Source organism: Caenorhabditis remanei, chromosome X (genome assembly GCF_010183535.1).
Source record: "Caenorhabditis remanei strain PX506 chromosome X, whole genome shotgun sequence".
NCBI classification, from domain to species: Eukaryota; Metazoa; Nematoda; class Chromadorea; order Rhabditida; family Rhabditidae; genus Caenorhabditis; species Caenorhabditis remanei.
Window position 1 is genome coordinate 4,250,977 of NC_071333.1, and position 19,831 is coordinate 4,270,807.

The 19,831-nt window shown below is 38.7% G+C and overlaps 4 protein-coding genes across 4 annotated transcripts; 2 read left to right on the plus strand and 2 right to left on the minus strand.

Moving 5' to 3' along the window:
• Positions 1-1,146: 1,146 nt before the first annotated feature.
• On the plus strand, positions 1,147-3,068 carry GCK72_022813 (uncharacterized protein; the record flags this gene model as incomplete). Its single annotated transcript, XM_053735079.1, has 6 exons — positions 1,147-1,251; positions 2,319-2,398; positions 2,451-2,590; positions 2,637-2,677; positions 2,728-2,817; positions 2,904-3,068. The coding sequence occupies 6 exons, from the start codon at positions 1,147-1,149 to the stop codon at positions 3,066-3,068; spliced, it is 621 nt and encodes a 206-aa protein (XP_053578645.1).
• Positions 3,069-4,670: 1,602 nt separating this feature from the next.
• GCK72_022814 (uncharacterized protein) lies at positions 4,671-9,483 on the plus strand (the record flags this gene model as incomplete). Its single annotated transcript, XM_053735080.1, has 6 exons — positions 4,671-4,761; positions 4,807-4,921; positions 4,971-5,110; positions 5,230-8,567; positions 9,182-9,306; positions 9,354-9,483. 6 exons carry the CDS (start codon positions 4,671-4,673, stop codon positions 9,481-9,483), a joined length of 3,939 nt encoding a protein of 1,312 aa, XP_053578646.1.
• A 1,870-nt stretch (positions 9,484-11,353) lies between these two features.
• On the minus strand, positions 11,354-13,209 carry GCK72_022815 (uncharacterized protein; the record flags this gene model as incomplete). Its single annotated transcript, XM_003093705.2, has 6 exons — positions 11,354-11,458; positions 11,510-11,680; positions 11,731-11,871; positions 12,761-12,841; positions 12,894-13,025; positions 13,120-13,209. 6 exons carry the CDS (start codon positions 13,207-13,209, stop codon positions 11,354-11,356), a joined length of 720 nt encoding a protein of 239 aa, XP_003093753.2.
• A 2,375-nt stretch (positions 13,210-15,584) lies between these two features.
• GCK72_022816 (uncharacterized protein) lies at positions 15,585-18,820 on the minus strand (the record flags this gene model as incomplete). Its single annotated transcript, XM_053735081.1, has 16 exons — positions 15,585-15,800; positions 15,851-15,961; positions 16,028-16,117; positions 16,160-16,279; positions 16,326-16,469; positions 16,632-16,898; positions 16,944-17,026; positions 17,150-17,264; positions 17,316-17,426; positions 17,484-17,573; positions 17,616-17,801; positions 17,854-17,907; positions 17,955-18,122; positions 18,200-18,565; positions 18,609-18,677; positions 18,725-18,820. The coding sequence occupies 16 exons, from the start codon at positions 18,818-18,820 to the stop codon at positions 15,585-15,587; spliced, it is 2,286 nt and encodes a 761-aa protein (XP_053578647.1).
• Between the last annotated feature and the right edge of the window lie 1,011 nt (positions 18,821-19,831).

The window sequence follows — 19,831 nt, forward strand, 5'->3', positions numbered from 1 at the left end:
TCGTCTCACCCCTCAATTTTTCCATGGATTTTGTTATCTTCCATTTCTCTTTGTCCCGTTCGGCATAGAACTCTCTTCTTATCTATTTTTCAGACATAAAACTATTATTAGGGCGGTTTAGCACATTTTTCCCTTGCAGTGTTCCTTATCATTTCATAGTATGGAATGACTTTTTTGCACTAACAATCGTATAAATTCCAACATTTCTCGTTTTTGGTTTCCGAGTCCTATAAAATATGACCTTAAAGAAAATGCTAAACACTAAAAACTAAAAACTCCCACACTAGGCACAATTTTGAGTGTTTGCATGTGTACCTATGAATTTTTCAAAACGAAATTTTGTTTCCCTTCAGAAGCCATGAATATGTAGATGCAAAACGTTTCGGGGGCACCACTTCCGCGGCCACGAACCTAAAATTGCGTTTCCACTTTTCCCACCACCTTTTCCGTTATTCCTTGCTCTTTTCCCGCTTTTTTTTGTTCAAAAGTGAAAAGCGACTTTGTGAACTTTTTGTTGCAGAAAAACTTGGAACTTTATTCTGAATTTGATTTTTCAAAATGACTAAAACGCTCCTTTTGTGAAAAATTAGGATTTATTGCACGGACATATATATTCTCTTCAATTGTATTCCACTCACTCTTCTCTAAACCAATTTTTTTGTCCACCGTTGTCGTCAAGCCGGCGCCGACTCCGCCGTCTCCGCCAAATCTGATAAGAGTTCATTCCAGCTGGATTTGATCTCATGAACACATTCGCCTCGCCGCCATATATACACTACCCGGCAGTGCCAGGGCTTATGAGCTCACAGCCGGGCTGTGAGCCGGGGTCGTGAGCTGGTGGGGGCTCTATTTCACCGTTGCTAATGGTGATAATTCCATATGGGCTGGTAGCCCCGTTTTGACTGCTTTGGAGAGCTCCTAGAGCTCCACACCTCCGGTGGCAGTACATACATAGTGGAGGTGGATTTTATAGGACTTCCTCGTTTGGATTATGACATTGAAATGTTTCTTAATTTCAATCCGTTTTTCATTTTTCTCATCACTTTTGCTACTCTTCTTACTCTTCTCCTTTTTCACATTCTATTTGTTTTCTGAAAATCCATTTTGCAGGTAATTCAAAAAACAAGCAGAAGACATCAACCAACCATGGCGGATAGTCTTCTCGATAACTACAACCCTCTCTATGATATCCATCTTCGTCAATACTTTGCACTTCCCCATATGCAAAAACACCTGCAAAAAATGGGATTGGTGAGTATGCATACATTATTTTCTCAACATTCTTCCTGTCTTAATCCAATTGTCCTTTTCTTTTCTCTTGGGATGCTCATACACAAATCTCTTTTCAAGTTCTTTTTTCTTCCTATCCGGCTCCGCTTTTCTTGAGCTCTAAGTACACTATCTGAAGAAAAAGAAGAAAAGTGAGCCGATGGAGCCAAGAAGAAAGGGGACAAGTTTTTGTGACACCCCAGGGAATATGTCATCATAATTGAACGTTTTCGGAGGGGCAAGGCAGCCCCTGCGCAAACCCAGAGAAAAGGAGAAAAAGGGAAGGGAAGTGGTCAGCAAAACGGTTTTAGGGACCCCGCAAATGTTTGTACACGTGTTCAAATTGAAACAGGTTGAAAGGGGTGTAGAGAAAGTACACAATACAGGAAGATGGATGGGAGTACTGTTGTATTGCAAAATGAACAATAGTCATAAAATGTTAGGGGGTGATGAAAAGGGACTATTAGTTTTGATGAATTGGGTCAGTTTAGAATAAGCATCAACAGTTGGCAAATGTTTCAAAAGCTTAACGACATGAAAAATGAAACAATTATTTTTGACACTGTACATTCTTATCATTTTGTCAGTGAACCACACCATTTTGTTATTGTTATTCATCCATCATTTTGTATCTGCTTGAAAATTTAAATCATATCGAAATTGCGTCCGCTCTAAACCTTCCTTTATTTTCATACCTCATTTTACACTGACCATCATCCAATTCACAGGTCATTTGCGTTGCGAGTAAAGAGGGGGGAAGAGGATTATACGTTATGCCAGATATACATGCAAACAGGTAATTGAGCGCGCCAGATTGCAAAAATACGACCCGAGAGGCGTCATAATTCCTTTCGTTTTACGGTATTGGACAGAATAACCTCGGTTTAATGATTCATTGGGTGAAACTGAATTGTGAAGGGATTGGGAACTTGAGAAAAAGATTAGAGACTCCAAAAATCACAAAAAAGTGTTCAAAAACCACGACAAAAAGTGCACAGACATATCCTATTCTTTGTCCTCTTCGTTAAAAACATTGTTCCATTGTTCAGCTCGAGTCGACGCTCAATTTGAATGGCGACGAAGTCTATGCGCGTCACCACGCCATGATGGACATGATGCTCAAGAACAGGTTCAGAACTTGAAATAATAGGCTGAAAGTAGAAAATAAATAATTATTTTAGAGAAGCACAACTTGTCAAAATGGCTGAATTACGCAAGAAGCTTGACGCCGCCGAGAAGGTTGAGTGTTGCCGACGCATTCGGACCGGTCAAAGCCCAGAGTCATACCGTCAAGGAAAACCGAGCCGAAGCTTGAGCAGAAGTGAGAATCTTCTCTGGACTACTGCAGCTATTTGAATTTGTTTTAGACCGTGCTGGACAAAAAATAATAGCAGTGGTGGTCGTCAACGTCGCTTCTCAAACAGCTTTGAGGATCGGGATTTTGTTCAAAGAATTGAGGAGCGAAATACTGATCCGGTGGAGCAAAACACACGTGATCCATACAAGAGATTGTCAGCAAATGCAAAACGATTCAATTATTTGCATAAGGTTGGTTGAGATTATGATTATGAATAGTGACAATACCTTGATTCTGTGGCAATACTTTCATTTCTCGAGAAACTGTTAAATTTTAGCTTGATGACAACACCCTTGTCGCTTACAAGGACAATCTCAAGAAACAACTGCAACGACTTGAGCGTTTCCGTGAGATCTCATTTGGTCCACACTCGGTTGCACGTCAGCCACCACCACCACAGGCTTCGTGGTTCTTCCGACGAAGGTACGTGAAATCTGAATAGTTATTTTAATCTTAATTTCTTTTCTTTTTCTCTCTCTCTATTCAGATTCTGTCTAGTTTAGTCTGTCTTCTCTGAAAAAACCAAAAATTCAAAAAAGTTTGGCTTCTCTGACTAACCTTTTTGCTTCTAATTTTTTGATTTTTAAATCTCACTGCTAACAACCCAATCACTCGCTTGAATACCCATCACCTATTTTGCATAGTGTGAAACTATACATACAAGAAAAAGTTTGAAACTGAGTTTTTCAAGTAGAATCTATCTAGAAAATGTTCTTCTCTGTTAGCAAGGTTCAGTTGTTTCTCTTCTTCTTGATTTTCATTTCAATTAGGATTTCCAAACAATTTCCCATTATAAAATCACATCGAGTGTTCGGAACAAAACATAAAGCAATATGAGAATTTGAACGGGATCCAAATAAGATAAACAACTAAAAAAAATTAGTTTGATCTACTATGTGGAATATCCCGGACGAGAAATACAAAATACTGTCGCATACAGACATTTTCACTTTAAAACATTGTGACATAAAAATCGACATTTAGAAACATTTGATAGAACATTCGCAAAATTTGAACTGATTTTCAGTCTGACTCTTTCAGATAATGCTCAACCTTACATATCCTTCCTGATTTATAGCTTTTTTTGAAAATTTCTAAAATGCTCTAAAATTGTTCATCCCTACTTGTTGTCATTGTATCATCTTCTTCTTTTCCTACTGTCTTTCCTATAACCAATTCTCAAACCATATTTATATGGTTTCCCAATTCAGGTCGCTACCTAGTCTGACTGCTTCAGCTCCCGGAAATACCCTGAAAGAGCCGTTAAGGTACTAATACCCGAGTCCTTGTCCAGTTTTTAAAAGAAAAGCTTCGTGACACCATGTCCTTCTTCTACTTGGAGTGTTGATCCCTTTTTTCTTGTCCATTTTCAAAAAACAGAGCTAATTGGACAGGTTGTTTTATTAGCTCTGTTATTTCTATCCTTTACTTGTGATTGTGTGCTCCTATAAGACCTATTCCTTGGTTCCGTTACTTTCCTATTTTACTAAAACCTTTTTTTAATTCTTTTAAACAGCTTTTTAAAAGGCTTCTGCTTCTACCTATAGCTTCTACCTATAGTTATACTACAATGTTTTAAAATCTGCAAAAATACTAACTTTTGAGTTAAAATGCACGAAATATATGTTTTAATTATATAACTATCAAAATATCTCGAAATATATATTGATTTTCCAACAATCATTTCACTCTTTATATCACTAAACCCACTTTAAAATGCACCGAAACGGCTCGAAACTAGAGAACTCATATTTAGGAAAATACAAATTTTCGTCATTGTCGCTCGCATTTTTTGCATTCCTTTTTTGTTTCATTAGCTCATTTTTTGATTACGCGCCTTATGTGTCATTGCTCCGCTAAATGTTATGAAACTTCAAAAATTGTTACAGACGCGCATGTTTTGAGCCGGCGCCCTTTTCATTTTCCGACACCCTATTTCTCTTTCACACTCCCCACCAGTGTTGCATTTTATTGTTCGAACAATTTCCATTCCAGTCTGTTGGAGTTGTTGCTCATTGCAGTAATTTTCAGAAGTGTGCTCAATATGCGGGGAAGAAAAGCAACTACCGGTAACAAGTTGAATGCGAGTCATGATAGTCGTACGAGCTGTCCACCAACTACTAGAAAGCGTAAAGGTAGAATTGCTACCACTATTGTTTCTCTAGTAGATTTTATTCCAGATTCTAACACTCGACTCCCACCTATCCACCCAAACAAGAATCGGGTTCCAACCAAACCACCAGCACCGGTGTCTCTTCAACAAATCACTACTAAACTCCCACCGGCAGCTAAGAAGTGAGAACACTGAGGACTTCAGACAAAAATATGAAATTTGTATTTTCAGACCGGCACCAACTCGTGGTCGTCCGTCAAACAAGCGACAAACAACCACTACTACTACGACTACAATTACTTCCGTATCAAAATCTCCGCAGATATCAGATACAACTACAACTACACTTCCGTCACTCCCATCTGTGACTGGTACGTCTGATTATTGCTTATTGGAGTTATCGAGTGAAAGTTTTTGAAAGTTGTGAAAAAAGGATATAGCGTTGGATAGATAATGGGGATCGTAAAATTTTTCAATGAACAGTTTTCAGGCCACGGAATCTTCACTGGAGCTGCCGCCGCGGCTACCGCTGCAGCTATTGGCACTGCAGCTATCAATATGGATGATCTTATTGGAACTGATGAGCCGGAGAATGTAGATGAGCCAGTGGAAGTCGAGAAGCCACGTTCTCCAGTTCTCGAGACCCAGAAGACTTTTGACCGTAGCTCACCAACTCAACAAGCGGGTGAAGAGGTTCCAACTGATATCTTGGACAACTTGGCCGACGAATCTGAGAAGGTTGCTGAGCAAGAGGAGCAAGAATTCATTCCCCGACAAATTGTTTTGGATAACACTCCAATCAACCATGGAGACTATGAAGATAGTGACTCCGAGCCGGAGTATGCTGAGGAGGATCGTGAGACTCCAGAAGCTCCAAACATTGAGGAAGTCTTCATCCGTCAGGAAATTGGACAGGCCGCTGCAAGCCCAACCGAACCATTGGCTGTTCATATTCACAGTGAAGCTGCCCACGTCTCACCACCAGTCTCTGATAATACTCAAGAAAGTCCAAAGGAGTTGAGCTACCAGCACGATGAGCCATCGCCAGTTCTTCCAAGCCCAGGGGATGCTCCAAAGGATGCACCAGAGGAAGCGCATAGCCCAATTCAATCCGTTCGATCTGGTCACAGAACTCCACCAACTCTGATCTTCACTGATCAATCTACCGAAGATGCACCAAAAAGCCCAGAGCACTTCGAGCATCGCGAGGCTCAACAAAGTCCAGTGGTTGATGTTCATAGCACCCATGTTGTTGAGCACTTTGAATCTCATGATGCAACTCCACAAAGCCCAGTATCTTCAGTTCATGGTGGTGCTGCAGTGGAGCACGAAGAGGAAGTGGAAGTTCCACAGAGCCCAGTATTGTCTGTGCATAGTTCGCATAATTCGGAACATCATGAGACGGAACTCCAGAGCCCAGTCGCTTCTGAGCACCAATCAGAGCCACATGAGCCAGCTCCACAAAGCCCAGTTCTTTCGATTCACAGCTCTCATCACTCGGAACACCAGTCGGAGCATGAAGATATTCAATCTGCATCAGAACATCATGAGCCAGCTCCACAGAGTCCAGTTTTGTCAATTCATAGCTCACATCATTCGGAGCACCATGAACAAGTTCTTCAAAGTCCAGTTGCTTCTGAGCATCACTCTGAGCATCACGAGCCAGCTCCACAGAGCCCAGTCCTTTCTGTCCATAGCTCTCATCACACGGAACATCACGACCAGTCACCTCCAGGCAGCCCAGCTGCCTCCGACAAAGATGCCGTAGAATTGTCGCCATCGATCTACAGTTCCCAAGCTTCCGAGCAATCTGAGCAGCGTCAAGATAGCCCAGTGGCTTCTGAGAGAAGCGCTCGCTCAGCACGTTCACCTACTTTTGAGTCGTCAGTCACAATGCAGGAATCTTATGCTTCTGAGAATGATGCTCCAGTCGCCTCGGAACACGATCAACATGAAGCTACTCCTCGTGCTGATGAACATCATCATGAGCCAGCTCCGCACAGTCCTGTCGCTTCTGTATTTGAGCGTGCTCCATCAATTCGCTCTCAAGGATCTGATGATTTCGAGCATGTTCAGGCAGAGAGCGCTCCAAAGAGCCCAGTGGCTTCCGAAGGGGCTCACTCTCCAGCTCCGCAAAGTCCACTTCAGGAAGTGAGAGCTCCATCTGAGCAAGAAGTTCATCATCAAGAACCTGCACCACAGAGCCCAGCGCAAGATGGAATTTTTGAACGCGCTTCTTCAGTGCATGGCTCTCACACTTCTGCTCCAATGAGCCCAGCTGCTTCGGAAAAGGAGGTTCATTTTCAGCGTGCACCTTCTACGGAAGGCTCACATCATCATTATTCAGAGCAGGAAGAGCCAGCTCCACAAAGTCCAGTTCTCTCGGTTCACAGCTCTCATCATTCGGAACAGCATTCTGAACATGTACATGCTGACCACGAGGTTCCAAGAAGCCCAGTGCTATCTGTTCATTCTGAGCACCAAGATCATCATGAACCAGCTCCACAAAGTCCAGTGCTTTCAGTGCACAGTTCACATGCCTCTGAACATGCAGCACCACAAAGCCCAGCTTCATCCGATCATGTTTCCGAAGAGCAGTATGAGAAAATTGAGCACATTGCTGAAGCTGCTCACCCAACAGATCACATTAATCTCACTGATATCCCAAAGAGCCCAGTTCTCTCCATGAACGACTCATATGCTCCAGATCACTTGGAACTTGAAGCTATTCCGCATAGCCCAGCCGCTGCTCCAGAGCCAGAATCCCACAGTCCAGAACCTTCTGAGAAGGACGCTCAGTTTGCTCCCCGATCCCCATCCGTTCATACCAGTGACGCCGAGGAAGATACGTTTGAAGTTCAACATCACGCAGCGCTCACTCACACTTCTGCTCCATCCCCACCAGTCAGAGCTCCCCAGAGCCCAACTGAAATGGATCTCTACAATCCATCGCGTGAAAACCAACCAAGCCCAGTGATGTCTGAACCTGATCTTCCAGCTGGAATTCTAATTGCAGATCGTATCGATCTTGAAGCTTATCACAACTCTCCAACAAAAGAATCTACTAGTCCGGTGGTTGTGAACCCAGTTGATCATCCAATGGAGGTCCAAATCTCTGCTGAACAAGTTGCCGAACAACTTTCCACTCCGGAACAAAAGCAAAATTTCGAAGATATCATCAATAAATCTGCCGATGAGGAAGCTTCACACTTGATTCAAGAAGCGTTGACTGAAGCTCCAGCTATCATCGATATGGTGAATACTTATGAGGAGAAGGAGAAGTTCCCAGAGGCATATGAGCTCAAGTATAAAAATGAGGATGAAGGACATTCTCCAGTGGATAACGCCATGATGACTTCTATCTACCAACCTAGTTCTGACCACGAAGATCACGATTCAAACCATGAAGATCATAAAGTAATTGAAGAGCACAAACCAACTATTGAAGTCAAGGAATGGGATGAGGGAGATCATCATGTCAAGGAATCAACCACTGTTTCTGACTTCACTGACGGCACCACTCATATGACATTCCAAGAAAAAGTGACAATTGTCTCTGATAATGGTCATGAAGATCATTCAGAAAACTCGAAGGTGTCTCCTAAATCAGAACATGATAACATCTCGACTGACTCTCTTATCATCCACGATGATGTCCAACATCAGAGCCAACCATCTGATTTTGATAACCAGATGACTCAATCCATCTACCAGCCACATGATGAGGAAACCGAGGAGAAGGAATGGGATGATGGAAACAAGCATGTTCATGAAACAGTTACCAACTCGGAGTTCACCGATGAATCAGGAAAGCATTATAGTGAAACGGTGAGTTGAAAAGGAAATAATGCCTGGGATATTCAAGGCTTCCATTATTGGTTTTGTTATATTAAAGCGATACAGTGCCGCCCAAAAATTTATATAATTTAACTGTTTTCAGTTGAAAAACAATAAAATACCTACTTTGAGAGGATGATTATTCCTGATTGTCTCACAAAAAAGTTTTGTACGGACTTCATGAGTTTAACTTCATGTTTATAGTTGCCCTTTTTTTTGTACAAGCTCACTCTATCAAGTTATAGTCAAATGAAGTAAACCTGTCAAAAATTGCACTTCTTTTCAAAAATAAATATGTTAATTCAAAGAAGAAATATGTTTGCCGGCCTGTAACTTGCTAGAGAGGGCTCGTATAAAAAAATGGCCAACTACAAAAATGAAGTTTTGCATTTGATCTGTATAGTCCACACAAAATTTTCTTTGTGGCTCAATCAGGAATACCGAGACATCCTCTCAAAGTTTTTCATTTACAACTGAAAACAGCTGAACTATTTGAACGAAACCTCTCTCCAGCATCTATCTGAGCAAAAATCTGCACTTTTTGAACGATTTGAGAGATGAAAGTATCATGATACGGTTGTTAATCAAATCACGTTTGTTTCCAGGTCACTACCACCACCACTGTTATCAAATCAGGTGACGATGACTTGAAGAACAACAATGATGAGGACGATCAAGATGGTGGAAGTGATAATGATGACAAAGATAAAATTATCGAGGAGGAGGAAGAGTAAGGGATTTTTCACGTAGATACAATGATTATGTTCCACATTTCAGACTTGGCTCAAATGGAAATCATGTCCGTGAAACCATCACTACCACTACTCGTACAGTAACTTCTGGTGGGATCCCAGAAGGCGGAATTCTTGTGGATGATGGAGACGAGACAAACATTTCCTCCCTCTAAACGTTTTGTATGGATTGATTCTCATTTGATCTCTTCCTGCTCTATTCGCTCTGTTCTCATTATTCTCTTTTCTTGTAGAAATGTTCCTATACTAACCATTTCAATTGGTTATCACATGCGCATAAGATTTTAGCACTGAAAAACATTTTTTCTGTAACTAATATTTTTTTCCAAGCTTAGTTTTCATACTCCCTTAACGTTTTCTGAGGTCTTCTGGAGTTGCGCATCAGCAAAATGACAGTTGTGATTTGACCTATCCCATCCCATCCTTCCTTTTTCCAAACCGCTGGTTTTGCTTCCTATGCTTGGCTTTAACCATTTTTCTCCGCTCTAATTTCTAAATGTTTGTGTTTTCCCCCAAAAAAAGTTCTATAATTTCATTCTATCTTTTCTATTGTAAACTAAAAAATCTATGTCTCTCTGTGTCTCTCATTTGAAACAATGCTTTTTGTGGTGTGGTGGTCTGAAAATAGTCTCTTTTTTAATTTCTGGTAAATAAAGTAGTCGTGTCAAATTATTGCACTAAATTTTTGCAAATACCGGGGTTTCCGAAAAGTTTTGGTTATGTGGTATTGTTTTTCGATTAATTTAGAAATAACATCATAATTCTTTTTGGAGTTAGTAATTTCTCTCAGGATTAGCTCTAGATTATTTTCTGACTGTTTTGAGTAATTAAAAATTTTTTTTAACTTTTAACGATTCGTGAAAATTTAGAAAAAAATATGATAAATGTGTTCATATTAATTTTCAGGACCGGACAGTTTTTTCATCTGCTGTCAAACTTATTTTCTTCTCTATGTCAACGTGTTTTTCGTTTTTGTACCACAATGTCAAAAAATCTAGCTTTAGTTTTAAAAACTTCTGAATTTATCAGAACACACTTAAAATGCAAATAAAATCACAGTTTTATCGTAAAATTCTGAAAGATAAGATTTCATTCGAATAACTAAAAAATAAATGTAAGCAAGAGCAACAAAGTATTAGAACGAAAACTGAACTAATCCGAAATCACATTTCAGGGAAAAATTAATGTGATCTCGATACTGAGATAACTGACTGTGTTAAATTTAACAACTTCATTGATAAATATTAGATTATATTTATCACTTTCACGTGGAAAACTTGGTTTCAAATAGTCTGTTTCAAATTATTCCGTGTGCCCATCTTTCGTCAAGCAGAAGATTCATTACATTTGTCCTCTTCCCTTTTTTGCTTCTCTATTCATCAACTCATTTTATTCTGTATTCAGTTTGAGAACATGCATGTGAAAGTACATTTTCTCACAAAGATATGATTATATGTAATTGTTGGTTGCTGCGATACAGCTCGAAGCCACGGCTCTCGGAGCCAAATGGACGGAGCCCTGAAAAACAGAGCCGCGCCGGCCGGTGCCAGCCGCTTTTGGAAAAGGGCGCTGAGAAATGTTGAAGAGAGACGGCGATGCTGTAAGACTTGTCAGAGATTTGAGCAAGAAAGCCGTACCACTAGGTGTCTGTCGTCCTAGGAAAAGAGCAGCTGGGCAGAAAGACGGCAAACGACAAATTGGGAAAATTGTCTCCGATAACAGGAACGGAATATGAATTTTCTGAGATTAAGAACATTAGCTTTTTATCAGAAAATGAACTGATATCAGGAAAGTTAATGAGTTCATCATCGGTTTTTGATATGTTAGGGAATTGTTCGAATTTAGAGCAGACTCTTTGTTCCAGTCATTATCAGAAGTAGATTGATTTTTAAGAACGTGTTTTTATTCACAGGAAAATACAAAAATCACAGGAGATTGAAAGATTGGATTCAGCGATATCACAAAAATTATCGATCGACAGAATTTTACTAGAAAAAAATATGTGATATCTTGAGTGAATCCATCTCATTGTCCAATTGGTAAGACACTTCCAGTGACTTGTCCCTGAAGCATCTCTCGCATCTTCTCCTGCTCCATATACTCGCATTGCTCCTTGATGAAAGCGATGAGCTGAAATTTCACATATTTCAATTTAAAAAAAAACGCTGGAATTCGACAAACTGTTTGTTTTGGAATATCGTATCCCTCACAAAGCTTCTCGATAATGTTTCGATTCTTGACCATTTGCATTCTAATAGCCTCGATGACCTCCTTTTGAGTTGCACTCCAGGTCACAAATGTGTAGGACGGGAGGTTAGTTTGACCAGTAACGTGGTCAACGTAGGCTTCGAACTGAAAAAAGTGAGACTTTCTATGTTTTAGAAACTTTTGGTATAACCCACGTCACTTTCAGAGACATTGATTTCTTTGAGTTTGTTCTCCACATTGGAGACAAACGAATCATTCATCTGCAATATGATCTTGAGCGCATCGCGTTGGATTGGAGTAACGTTTGGAACGTCTTTGCCGAGAAGGTCGTGGTACTGTAATGTGAGGAGCTTTTAGGTATTATTCGGTTCTGTTCTCTTCACGTCTGTGTATGTCTTTCTATTTTTTGGTACTTTGCTTCTTAACGATTCACACTAAATCCCTATTTTCATTTGAAAGTGCTTTTGCCACTTCCGGATTCTTTTTCAAATTTTTCTCAACCACAAACCCTTTTGTTACTTCAACCGTTAATGAGGTTGTATTAAAGTACTACTATTGCTCATTTTACTGATTCACTGGGGTCGGAGACTAAAGAGATTAAGAATGCCTGACTACTCATAGTACAAGTACAAATTTTTTGTATGAAAAATGCACTTTGAAAAGAATTAAGATATACAAAATCATCAATGAACACTTTTTTTTAGAAAATTTGTATTTCGCAAACTAAGGTACTAATTTTTGTAGTTGAACATTTTTTTTGAGGAAGGTGTTGTGGATTTTTTCGCGACACGGAAATACAACCAAATGCATCTATAAGAATCCAAAAGAAATGTGAAAGCTAGACAGTCCTGTTTGAAAATATGTATATAAGACTCCCAAGTTAGTTGCACAATGTCAAACGTGAACGTGCAGTATTTCTAAAACCGTCAAGTGCATTTTAACTAGAAAAACAGCCAACACTTGAAGGGAGAAATCCAGCATCCGCTACCTTTCAGAATTATTTGAGAACTTCATATCGTGATATCAAGTATTTCTGGAATTTATGTTTTTCTTCATTAATTTGGAATGACCCTACTATGAAAATTTAAGAAGTCATTGATAGAAAGTATCTGGTACCCCCGGATTAGAAAATTTCTGTTTTTTACGGTTGCCATGTACGTTCACAGGCTAATGTTTCCTGAGTTTTATGCGGGATAATCTATAAGTTACAAGTTCATAACTCACCGAGGACGAGATGACCGGTTGAGTTTGGACACCCGGTGGAATGAACGGAACGACGAGTTCTGGAATTGGTTGTGAGCCAACCTGTAAATCCAATTCAGTAAGATAAAGACTCTTTGAAACAAAGGGAACAAACCAATTGAGAGAACTCTGTGGCTCCGTTCGCGGTGATCAAAGAGAGAAGGTCATTTCCCAAGACCTGATCCGTCGGGCGTTTTCGGGTGGGGGCCACACCTTGAGTGAGTGAGAAGTCAGCTGGCACAGGTGGCTAGAAGATAATTCAATTGATCAACAAAAATTTTGAAGTAAGCAGTGGCAACTACAATCCAAAAAATCCTAGTTGTTTTTTTGTGAGAACTCACAGTTAGTTGATGCTGAGCAAGGAGGCCGTTGAGAATAGGCCAGGATTGTTTTTGGGAGAAGAGATTTTCAGCTGGCAGACGGTTTTCCATCTGAAAAACGAGAAAAACTTGAGTTTTCTCAAGAAAAAATGAAAAGAATGACGAGAGTCTGAAATGTTTTCCCCAAAAACTGGGGACACAAGACGCAACATTGAAAACAAATTTTCGCGTGGGAAAATTGGTATGTCCCTCAAATTATAGGTTAGTGCCGCTGTTGAACATAGCAGACAGATGAGTCGTGGGAATGCGACACCTGGAGCCGGTTGCCTAGAGAAACGGGAGAAATTAATGGGTAAGAAGCGAAAGGTGATGAGTGTGGGCAGGGCGGATGTATGACTTGAGAAAACGAATAAGAAAGGGAAATGAAAACTCTTAGGGGCTTACACAGATTTGAATGCAACACTAATAAGGCAATCGTTTCTATAAAATTTGCACTTTGGGGGAGTTGAAACACTCTAACACTGATACATGTTTCCCGTTTTACAGAGAATGGTAAAGTATAAAGTTCAAATTCGGTACTTCAGTTTTTTTGGGTTTAAAACCACGTACCTCACAAAATTTTGAAAACTGTCTTTCTCTCGTTTCAACTTTGACTTGTTGTGCACTTTGTCACTTTTCAGTTAGTAACCACCAAGCATGTGCGGAACTAAGAACATCGGAAATTTCAGAAATCGGAAGTTTTCTTGGAAATTTCGGAACTTGGAAATGTTCCGAATTATTGTTTTCAGATATCCCGGAAATTACGGAAACTCGGGTTTTAAAAGTATTTCATAGTCAAAATCTAAAAATATGCAGTAAAAACTAAAATTCTGTAAATTTTGACACAGGTGTGACGTTTGGGCACCATTCAAATTGGGATTGCAGTAGTTTCTTTCGATTCCGCACAAATTATTTATTTTATCATCACGAAAATATTCGAAATTTCGGAAATTTCGGAACCAAAGTTTTTTCGAAAAAATTCTCGAAAATCGGAAATTTCGGAATTTCTTTCTTATTCCGCTCATCCCCGGCAACCACTTCTTTGATGAAGTTTTCAATTTTTGTGTTGTGTTCCCTGAGAAATGTGTTAAATTTTTGCAGTTACTGTAGTTCTTCATAATAATGATTCTTCTGAAATGTGTCTTTCTTATTAAGTTTCTTCATTGATCGAAACATATAGAAGTTTTTGGTGATGGGAAATGTGCTCTGCTGGTTTAGTAAAAGATCTTGACTATAAATTGACTGGAAATAGCTTTTAACGCAAATCAATGTTTTCAATTTCTAGCTCACGCATTCATCGATAAGTTACAGTTATTTAAAGCACCTTTCTCTCTCTCTCTCTTCCCTTTTTTTTGGATGTTGGATAACCAATAAAAGGAGAAAACGACAGATGGCAGAGAAAATCAAGAGAAATAGATAGAAAAGGAAAGGAACGTCTTTTTTGGTATTCATTCGTCTCTTTATCTTCGTCTCCTTCGACATCTCGTTTCTCATAGCGTTCTCTCTACTTGGGCACGTCAACCCGCCGTGGAATCTCATTCATATAGCGAAACGACCGCCCGATGCAAAAATAAGAGATTGAGAATGTCGCCTATATTTGCTACTTTTTGCAAGAATCTTTTTTGGCGATCCAAACTGGCGGGTTAATAGAAGAACGGTGGCAGAGCAAAGGAATAATTAAATTTCAAAATCATATCTTTGCACAATGATCTCAACAAATTTAATTTGATAAAATATAAACAATTTAACTACGGTTCGGGAAATAAACTAATGAATAATCGAAAACCAAGAAAGTTAACAAAAACTGGAAAAAAAACTGAAAAATTAACACAAATATGTGACACGACGGGTAAATAAAAGAAAAGGGAATTCTGAGCGCATCATATTCGTAGTCGTCATGTTGTTGGTCCATGAATTTATTCATCTGAAAACAAACGTTTCTTGAAAATTTGCAATATTACTGTTTGTAGTTCTTTGTTTGGAATGTTACAACGACAGAGCTCATTGAATACCATTTCTTTCTTCGAGTGCATATCTTCTGTCTCCTACAACACTACTGCTATTTGTCTCTCTGATCATATCTGGTACATTCAGCATGTTGCGGAGTGAAAAGATGATTAAACGAAGTGTTAACATGATCTGTGACAGGTTTGAAAAAAAACTTTAATACATGTTAATTACAAAAGTTTACTGTTATATGCTGTTTAGAACGATTAATCGAAATAGTGTTATTCCTTTCTGATATTGACAATCTTAATTGGTTCACGGTTTCATGTACCCAAAATCTTTATTTATTCACTATCCATGAATGACCAAAAAAACTGAAATGAAGGAAAAAGATAAGAAAAACTGAGAACATGAGAAGAAGTGATAGAAGGAGAAGATAAGAAAATATCGACGATTGGCATCTATGTTTAAAAAAAACAACTTTTCGACCACCGGCAAAGTTAAGCCATTAAATCAATAAACTTTGAATTTTTCAACTTAAGGCCATAGTTTTTCAAACTGATCTCGTTAAAACATATACTGTTTGCCAACAAATTAACCTGCTTGAAAGCACGTAATAAAAAGTGTTCACGCTTCTTAGACAGTTTTATTAATTCAAAAGCTTCATCGAGCTCGAATTGGTAGTCCCGTGGTAATTGATCCACCATCTCATGAAACTGAAAACCGCAGAAAATAATTTTTAGTTCTATAAATTTTTTGATGTTACCTCAGCCACGTCGATGTCATAATGGTCGAAACATTTTCGTAAGAATACTCCAATTTTGGTGAGGCCATTCCCTGCTTTCTCTATCTCGTCTGTTGTATATGGCGAAAATCGCTGCAAAAATGTTCAATAATGTTATTAAAATGGTCGGTTTTTAATAAAATTGTGTAAAAAACTAACTTGAAGAGGCAATATTGGGCGGTCATACGTTACATGAGAAAACTGCCGCGGAAGACGCACATCCCAGGCAAGTTCATAGCAACAAATTATCTGAAGCATCTTTTTAAAGATAGAAAAGTGGTTCGAACTCACTTCCTCATAACGGGCGGACCAAGACTCGATCATTTCTCCCAAAACATGGCGGATGTGTTCATTGATTAGTTTCATAACCAACTTCCTATTGAAAAAATTGCGTTTTGTATATTTAAACATCTGCAATCAAAAATAATATGTTGCTACTTCATATTCAAAAACTAACCCCTTCCAACATTTCTTTGTTTGGAATTGGATACTGGTCCTCTCTGGGTGCTGGTTCTGGAGCGACCAACAAAATATGGCGGAGATAACGATGAATTTGCAATTTTCGCTCCTCCTCAGCTAGTACATATTCCTCCACTGGGCACTAAAGCAAACTATGATTAGACCTGGTTGAAAAAAAATCTTCTCGTTTTTAAATGAAAATAGGTTTGAAAAAACTGATTGATTAGACGATTTTCAACGGAGTAACATCTTTTTTACTATACATATACATATTTGTCGCACTATCGGAAAAAAAAACACTTACCTTTCTATAAAAAGGATGGAGAGCCCAGAAATCAAGCACAACCGGAAGCATATGCGGTTCTTTCACATAATTCGCGAGTAACTCCTTTCTTTTGTTCAGAAATTTTTTGTTCAGCTTCTGATACGGAAGCCTCCTCCGAACTGATGGAGGTGTTTCGTGTTGAGCTTCCACTAGACTAGTCTCGTACTCTGCAGACAACTGGTTGAGACTTCTCTGGAGAGCGAACTCGGAAGCCTCTGCTGCAGATGATTCATCCACCACTTTCAACTAAATGACATTTTAAGTATATTTTCAGAAGTTGACAAACTTTACCTGTGTGTGTAGTCCATCAATATTAATTTTGAGCCTTGGATACGAACCGACATATCGTACGTGTCTGTACTGATTTTTAGCGCCTGAAGTTATCAGAAAGAGTAAATTACTGATGCATGACCGAATTTCTTCTTTGAGAAAAGTTTTGGCCAAGTTTTGAATATCTCCCCTCCCCCTCAGTCACAAAAATATTCAAATAAGCTTACATTGTTTTAGTGCTTCATCAACTTGTTTAGATAGAGAAGGGTGCTCCTTTTGATATAAAACTTGCTCAAGGTTGTATGTGCAATCCATGATCTCAGCGTGGGCATGATCGTGAAGCTGAAAACAAAATGAATTGAGAACTCGAACGGTTACATTTTATCTTCTCACTTCATTTATGCTGATCCTATATTTCACAACCAGAAAGCGTATTTCTTCAACAACTTCAATTATGTTTTTAATTACTTTTGATGCAATTTCCTTTTGCGCTTCAGTCCATGTCTTGAAAAAAAAGATACAAAAGTTATTTGCAACAAAAAGAAAATCTAGAAAACTCACAGAATACTCATTTGCTTGATAGTTGGTGGTTGCGTAATCGCAGTTTGGCATGGTAACGTAGCCGACATTGTTGTAATAACATGAGACAATCTGAAATATTTAATAATCTGTGAAAACGATGTTACTACTTACGCTCTCACAGCTAATCCCATTGCTCTTAAAATTGAATAGCAGTGATTGAATGTAGTACTTGATGAAGTCGAGCATTACATCCATAACTAATGGCTTTAAGTTAAATTCAGTTTTTAAATAAAGACACTGGCCAGGCATTCTTGTACCTCTCACAAGAGTCAATAAAGTTACGAGTGAACAGTAATTCTGTAATTATCCATAAATAATTTACTCTCAAGAATATTTTTTATTTTATTACCGCCTTGAATCGCTGCTCTTTCTCGTACTCCCGTTTCGCTCTTGCTTTTTGATACTGTAATTTGATTTATTGGGAATCTTGGGTTTACAAACATTTCTTACTCTTCTATCAAGTGGATGAAGAGCCCAGAAGGCGACCACAGTTGGAACAAATTCTGTCCAACTCATCTGTTTCGCGATCTTACTTTTTCTAGCTCGAAGATATTCCATGTTTTTGTCCTTCTCCGGAAGTGGTTCTGTATTCTCAGAGCCAAGAATTTGGACCCAATCCTGTAAAAATAAATGTTTTCCAAATTGTTTTCTGAATCCGTTAAGTAACATCACAAAACATTGCTTGCGGAATTTACCGTAGTTTCCAAAGAGTAGGGTTCATTAGCTTTGAGTGCAGAATCCTGATGCTCCATTTCAACTTTTGCTGATGATTCGTCCAAATATTCAGATGACTCGTCATCAACCTGATCAGACGCAGACTGTGATTCAAGGATTTCATTCTTGTCATCAGCCTGATCAGACTCTGATTCAATGATTTGAATATCGTCATCAGCCTGATCAGACTCTGATTCAATGATTTGAATATCGTCATCGGGCTGTTCAGACTCGCATTCAAGGATTTCAATCTCGGCATCGGACTGATCAGACTCTGATTCAATGATTTCAATTTCGGCATCGGACTGATCAGACTCTGATTCAATGATTTCAATTTCGGCGACGGGCTGAATACCATATTACATTCAAATTCAGTTCAGTTTAGTTTACCGAATTTAGTGGTCGACGAAAATAAGCGTTGGGTAGATTTCCTTTGAAACACCAAGGACCGAAGATCAACTGAAATATTGTGACTTTTTAATTGTTCGATTTTAAAAGTCACCTACCGTATTCGGAACAAATTTATTTTTGGTGGGAGTGGTCTCCTCATCGCTGTCACTTTCATCGGCGGGGCGCTTTCTGCTTAGACCTGGATCCGACATCAGAGGCTTGAAATCAGTGAGATCTGAAATGATTAGTTATTGTCTTGAAGATAAAGTTGGTAGCATAGAAGGGATAGCGGGTAAAAAATATTTATTCTAGTTGTAACAGTGTTTACTCATTTTTATTCTCATATTTGTATTCTATGCAGAAGTAGAAGACTTAACAAAAGTCAACATTGTTTTGGTTTCTACGGTTTCAATTAGCTAACAGTAACTTTTATAATCTCATTATAGCCTCGTAATAAAGAAATCTTTACTTTTATCTGGAGTTAGAGGATACGTTTGGTGAGAATTCGTAGAAACAAGCAAACAAATATAAAAAACGAGCATTTTATTTTTGTGAATGATTCAACCTAACATAAGGGAAAAATTAAAGACTAGGTTGAGAGAAAATTTTGAAAAAAAACAGGAGAAACGCTTTCTTCATAAAAACATTATTGTGCTCGTGTATGTGTGAGAAGTCATAAATTTCTGCACTGAACGAATTCTAGCTTTTGAGCTAACGAAAGAGGATCAAGAAGAAAACAAAACAAAATAGAGAACAGCAAAAGAGTGAATGAAGAGAACAAAAGGGGGACGCCCTCTCGAGCATTCTGGTTGTGTTTTTTTTCCATTTTCTGCGTCTATTCAACACAGCAATTTCTCTCCTTTTTCCTAAAGTACGCTTTCCTACTAAAAAATGTCTAGCCGATCATCCGACAAAAAGAAAAAGATTGATTACCTAGGAATTTGAATTAGTATTGATAAGGAAAATCTACTCCCTATGAGAAAAAAATCCAGCAGGAATCAACAGAAATCAAATCAAATAAGTCTATTATAAACTATGACCAACCAAACAAACATTCAAAAATAGAAGAGCAGGAAGTAAGCATCCGTTGAAAAACAGTAAAACTCAGATAAAATTTTGGGATTGAAATAAAACGATTTGCGTAAAATTATCTGATTTGTTTAAAACTATCTTACTTCAAATTTGAATCAATATTCATCTAGCCCATACTGTATGATCACCTC